Genomic DNA, 6,554 nt, shown 5'->3' with positions numbered 1-6,554 from the left:
CAGTACGTCCCATTTATTGATTGTATACTGTAGTACCTCCTGCCCCCCCACCCGCCCTCGTTTTTCCTTAATCCTGTTTACGCACTTTAATTAGCTCATTTTATTTACTGAGCTCAAAAGAGGCTGCAGGAGTCGGACTTTCACACGTTCCGTGTTCTTCTGGGGTTTAGATCCTGAGCTGGCTGTGCTAGGGCTCTAGATCTCAATTCTTAAAACCAGGGAAGGATTCAAAAGAAAAATAAACCAAACTGGGCGACGAATCGAAAATGGAAGCCGCGATATACAGTGCAAGGTCTTGGGAAGGGGACTACTGGTCCCGGAGGCACGTGGTAAATAGAACGTGCAGAACTGGCGCCCAGTAGGAGAGCGCGGGGAAAAAAATGCAGGCGGAGGCAGGTGTGGGAATTTGTGGGGGCCCTTCGGAGCACTGCAGAAAAGACATAAGCGGCAGCGCAAGGAGAAGCTTCCGCTTCCTCCGGAAAAAAAATTCCCACGGCCACCTAGACCCTTTGGAGTCCGGTAGGAGCTGGCGGGGACGCGCCATTGAGCGCGCAGGCGGCGCCGTAGCCGGAGTGGGTGGGCCATGGGCGGGGCAAGAGGCGGAGTCTGTCGCTCAGCGGCTGTGAGCGGTTGCTGAGGAGGCAAAGAGCTTTGAGTGAACCCCTCAGCTTTCCCGCGCCGCGCCGCGCCGCCTCTGGTAGCGCCTCCTCCTCCTCCTCTGCTCCTACACCGGCTTCTTCCTTCCTCCGTTTACCCTCAGCCGTCAAGCTGGCTGACTCCGATATGGCGACCCGCAGCCCTGGTGTTGTGGTAAGCAATTTGAGTCGCTGAGCTCAACCGGGCCCAGGCCCACGAGGCTGGGGACCGGGAAGCGGTGGCGGCCGGGCCCTGAGGCGCCGGGGCCCGCATTGCGCGTTCAGACGTGGGTGGCCCGGGGGAACCCCCGGGGGCGGGAATCGTTACAGGTTCCCCGATTTGGTTTGACGTCACGCGACGGCGGCGAGAAGGACGGAATGGCGGGGTTAGGAAAGGATCCCTCGTCCAGAGAGCCCCGGGAAAGAGGACTGCGTGTGGGTAAAGAAGGTGGAAATGGCGTTGGGGTGAACATGTGCCTCCAGCAAGCGTGCTGTGGGGAGGGGCCGAGGGCTGCTTCCAGAAGGATCGGGCGGGGTGAGGGCGTGGGAGCTCTTTTTTTTTTTTGGGAGAGGCCATTCCACCAAAGTTAGGGGGATGGCGAGGACGTCTGCAGTGCTCCCCGGGAGGATCCTCAGTACGGAATAGGACCGCGTGCGAGCGCATGGGTGTGGGACAACTGGGTTGGGGCATTTAGTCTTGCAGGTGCTATGATTCCTGTTTGCGGGAATGCGCATTGCTTTGTAGACTCCTCCCCTTTGCCTCGTGAGCGGGTGACCAAGCCAGCATTACCCCAGAAACTACTGCAGGCATTTTCCCGTGGTTCAAGGGAAGTGGGCCTTGAGTTCAGATACACACAAGCCTAGATCCCATGCTTTCTAATACAGGTTCGCTTTTTTATTTTCTGGTGTGTGTGTGTGTGTGTGTCAGAGAGAGAGAGAGAGAGAAAAAGAGAGAGAGAGAGTAAATCCGATTGATCCGATCCTTACATTCAAGGACATCATAACCACAATCAGCCTCTGATATATTGCCTCTGCCTTCATTCATTCTTTTAAATAAAAAACGTAGCGAACCTCGCCCTCCCCCCCCCCCCAGGATCCTGCACGCTAAAATAGGCCAAGTTTCTGCCACCTGTTAAAATGGTGTAGCCTGATGATTATTGTCGTTGTTAATTTAACCGTAACCTGGTTATCTGTTGGCTGCATCTACGACATACACAACCTTTGTTTATTTCTATTTTTTATTTTTTGCAGGGCTAGGGATGGAACCTAGGGCCTTGCTTGGAACAGTCACGCTCTCTACCATTGAGTCACAGACCTGGCTTCTAACCAAACTGTATAAGGGCAGGAATCAACACTGTAACTCCAACGTATAGCACTATACCTGGCTTATGGAAAGTTTCCAACTACGGATTGTTGAGTGAACAAATAACCACTTGAACCCTAAGAAGAAAAGATTGTTTCATATTAGGCTGTATGGTTTAATGTAAAAAGCAATGTCATTTAATGGAGCCTGGCCTGGACTTGTTTGAGCCAGCTGTGTGGTCTTCCACATCTTTACCTCTGTAGACTTCAGTTCTATGGTTCTCTCAGAGGTCCTTAGCTGCTGGTGTTGGTGAAAGCATTACAAGGTGGTCTGAATAAACAACCCTTGCAGAGTCTCTGATTGGAGAATAGTAATAGTAGCCATCATTGTGTTTATATATGTGGTCCTAATTAATTTTCAAAACAACCCATGAAGTTATCATCATTACTATTTTACAGAATGAAGAATGGTCTAAGCCCTAAATAGGCTAACACACATGCCCTGGGTCCTATATACTTGGTAGGTGGAGAGAGGCTGGTGATGTGGCTCAGTTGTATGACTTGCCTAGCATGCAAAGTCTTCTGTTAAATCTCCAGCATAAAATGGGGTGGGGAGAATAAATACATTTTAACAGGGAAGGCAAGTAATAGGATGGTAATGCTGTGAGTACTCAACAAATAGTAATGGCTTTTATTTTTATCCACTTGCTGAGGTAGTTCTACAAATGCTTTTAGCTTAGTGATACAATGCTTGTTCCAGTATACAGTGCATTTGTAAGAACTGGCTGTTAGTTTTTTTTGAACATCTAGAAATTCATTGTTTTTACTTTACAAATTCCTGTTTCTTTTTTTAAAGTTCCTTCCCCTAAATTGTCTGCTTGTTAGCAATAACAAACACTTGAATTGTGCTTACTAAGTACTACTTACAATTTGTAGACTGTTGCATATATTAACTTACTGGTTCTTTAAAAGAAAATATGTGGCCCAGAGGGGCTAAATAGCATCCCTAAGGCCACTTAACAGTAAGATCCCACATTCTAATCTTAACCTGTATGTAGATATTAAATGCTTATTCTGTCTAGGCTTGAAAGTAAATGTTTTGCCAACATTATTGAATGTAAATGCCCTAAAGTTACACAATAGGTATCTAGTAGGGTAGATAAACACCCGTGTGACCTTGGAGGCTCAAGATAAGTGTAGTAACTTGCCCTAGATCTGTTTGATGAAATTGGACTTCAGATTGGCCTGATACAACCCATGTGGCTTGTAACTCATTTTAGAACAAGCTGACTGGGGATGTTTCAAATAGTAGTAGCTAGTGTCTGCCTGCCTGGCAAGTGGGAAGCCCTATTATGGACAAAAGAAAAGGCACTATAGAATCTCTTGCAAAAAGCATCAGAGTTTTTGCAAATTAATGTGAAAAACCATACCCTTTATAGCTATGTCTTTTAAATTTTAGGATGGCAGTGCTAGAAATATTGTGCAAACTGAACTTATTACCTTGCTTGTGATAATTTTAGACTGGGTTTTACTATAGGAGAACCTAGGCTGACTTAAACTCTCAGTTCCCTGGTCATGGCTTCCTGAGTGTTGGGATTACAGATGTATACCACCATGCCTGATGTGCTAATGATTGTGTATATATCCATATATGCTGTGCACGTACATGAGGTTTTTTTTTTTTTTTTGTCGTGGGGCTTGAACCCTGGGCCTGAGCGTTGTCCCTCAGCTCTTCAGCTCAAGGCAAGTGCTCTACCACTTGAGTTACAGTGCCACTTCTGGTTTTCTAGTGTTTTATTGGAGATAAGAGTTTCACAGACTTTCCTGCCCCGGCTGGCTTTGAACTGCGATTCTCAGGTCTTAGCCTCCTGAGTAGCTAGGATTACAGGCGTGAGCCACCGGAGCCCGGCTAGGCTGAGGTTTTAACTCAGTGCCTCTCACATGTTAACTGCATACTCTACTACTGAGGCATACCTCCAGCCATCTGTTAGTGATTTTTTTTTCAAAATTGGTGGTATATTTTATTGGCCCACATTAATGTTATTGTTATCAATAGGATTTATGCTAATATCTGTAGGTATAGATGAAAATAACTCTTTTGGTGTACCAGGACTGGGGTTTGAACAATGAGCTTTTTCTCTTTAGTCTGGTGCTCTATTACTTGAGACACATCTCCATTTCTGGATTTTTTAGTGGTCCAGTCACTAGGACTTTTCCTGCTATGGCTGACTTCAAACCACAATCCTCAGATCTCAGCCTCCTGAGTAGCTAGGATTATAGATGTGAGCAATTGCCACCTGGAAAAAATTATTTTATTTTATGTGCCATTCCTAAGGCTTGAACTCAGGGCCTGGGGCCTGTCTCTGAGCTTTATTGCTCAAGGCTAGTGTTCTACGACTGGAGTCACTGCTCCACTTCAGGTTTATTTTTTGGTGGTTAATTGGAGTCCCAAGGAGCTGGGCGCTGGTGGCTCTCACCTGTAATCCTAGCTACTCAGGATCTGAGGATCGTGGTTCAAAATCAGCCCCGGCAGTAAAGTCTGTGACACTCTTATCTCTAGTTAACCACCAGAAAACTGGAAATGGCGCTGTGGCTCTAGTAGAGTGCTTGCCTTGATATGAAGGGCCCAGGCCCAGAGATCAAGCCCCACACCTGAAAAAAAAAAGTCTCAAGGACTTGTTGTCTGGCATGGCTTCCATCCATGATCCTCAAGTAGCAAGGATTACAGGCATGAGCTGCCAGTGCCCAGGTATTTTACTTTATATTTTAACTTTCAGTATTTGTACTAAGGGGTTCGTTTCAACAAGTATGAGTACAATGTTGAGCAATGTTACTCTTCCCACCAGTCTTCCCCCAAATTACTCTTGACTTCAAGAATTGAAGTTTAGGGTTTCTTTTTTCCTGTTAATTGAATACTGTGTCGTACATACTATAGATTCATTTTGTTTTCTGTGTTTTGTTTTTTGCCAGTCCTGGTTCTTAAAGTCAGGGCCTAGGCCTTGTCCCTGAGCCTCTTTGTGCTCAAGGTTTGTGCTCTACCACTTGAGCCACAGCACCACTTATAACTTTTTCTGAGTAGTTTATTGGAGATAAGACTCTCATGGACTTTTTTGCCTGGGCTGACTTTGAACCTTGATCCTCAGATCTTAGCCTCTTGAATAGCTAGGATTACAAGTGGGTGCCTACTTTTTTTATTATACATATGGATATTAAAATATATGGGATTAGCAGATTAGTATAGTTGTCTCTAAGTCTTCTTGTAGTATTTAAAGTTTTTTTTTTTAAGTATGTATTTTTTTTGCCAGTCCTGGAGCTTGCTTGAGCTCAGGGCCTTGGCACTGTCCCTGAGCCTCTTTTTGCTCAAGGTTAGCACTCTTATCACTTGAGCCACAGTGCCCCTTCTGACTTTTTCTGAGGAATTGAATCCAGGGCTTCATGCATGCTAAGCAAGTACACTGAGCCACATTTCTAACCCTAAAAATTATTTTAAAAGATAGAATCTGATTAGGTTGCTCAGGCTGGCCCCAAACTCTTGGACCCTGATGATTCTCTTGTCTCTGCCTCAGAACTAGCTGGGACTATAGGCACATGACCTCACACCTAGTAGAATTTCCTTTCCTGTAGTTACTCAACAGAAAATGGTAGGAAAGGGATATTAAAGGTGTGCTTTTTTATAGTGTAGTAACTATACTATGGACTCAGTAGAACTTCAAATCCACACAAGTGCCAATCACTACCATTAATAGCAATAGTTTGAGATTCATCAGTTATTTTTTTCTTAGTGATTACCTGATTATTAGCATTTAAAATAATGTACTACTAATAAGAATTAAATGCCTGTAATCCTAGCTACTGAGGAGGCTGAGATCAGAGGATCACAGTTCAAAGCCAGCCCGGGTAGGAAAGTCCATGAAACTCTTATTTCCAATAAACCAACAGAAAACCAGAAGTGGCACTGTTGCTCGAGCCCCTGAGATTCTTCTCTCTAATTAATCACCAACTGGCACTGTGGCTCTAGTGGTAAAGCACTAGCCTTGATCTGAAGAGCTCAAGGACGGTACACAGGCCCAGAGTTCAAGCCCCATGTCTGACCAAAAAAAGACAGTGCCCAGGCCCTGAGTTCAAGCCCTACAACCAACCAAAACCAAAAACAAAAGAATTGAGACATTTCAAATCACTATGGAAATCGTATCTTTAATAATGTGTTTCTGATAATTGATAGGTATAATTTTTTTCTGTCCAGAGTGAATATGTCTATTATCCCACCATGCACATTAACAAAAGAATAGATTATGGTATTGGATTAATTTATCTCCTGCACATAGGTGTTTATGGACTCTCTTGCCTAGAGTGAGTCATAATTTATCCTTGTGTTGAATAGTGAAGATGTGATACTTATTTTTGTAATAATTTTAACCCTTAGATGGGAAGGCAAGCAAATTAAATATGTAATTTAGTTGTAGAAATTGGAAGATGAACATACTACTAGTTTAAGTTCTTTTCCCATTTAAGAGTATTTGCAAGCCGGGCGCTGGTGGCTCACGCCTGTAATCCTAGCTACTCAGGAGGCTGAGATCTGAGGATCACGGTTCAAAGCCAGCCCGGGCAGGAGAGACT

At 44.6% G+C, this 6,554-nt stretch overlaps 1 protein-coding gene across 2 annotated transcripts in view; it reads left to right on the top strand.

Moving 5' to 3' along the window:
* The first annotated feature begins 641 nt into the window (after positions 1-641).
* Hprt1 (hypoxanthine phosphoribosyltransferase 1) overlaps positions 642-6,554 on the top strand; it is a 50,234-nt gene continuing 44,321 nt past the window's right edge. Inside the window, exon 1 of one of the 2 annotated variants that reach the window (XM_013018088.1) lies at positions 642-810. In XM_013018088.1, the coding sequence (XP_012873542.1) occupies positions 784-810 (27 nt within the window). In that variant the 5' untranslated portion in view covers positions 642-783. Of the gene's footprint in view, positions 811-1,887; positions 2,458-6,554 lie in introns of those variants that run through there. The other variant, XM_013018089.1, reaches the window with a different exon arrangement.

This window comes from Dipodomys ordii, unplaced genomic scaffold (assembly GCF_000151885.1).
Source record: "Dipodomys ordii isolate 6190 unplaced genomic scaffold, Dord_2.0 Scaffold38, whole genome shotgun sequence".
NCBI classification, from domain to species: Eukaryota; Metazoa; Chordata; class Mammalia; order Rodentia; family Heteromyidae; genus Dipodomys; species Dipodomys ordii.
The sequence above is the reverse complement of the archived record's forward strand: the minus strand, read 5'-3'. Positions and strand labels throughout refer to the sequence as shown.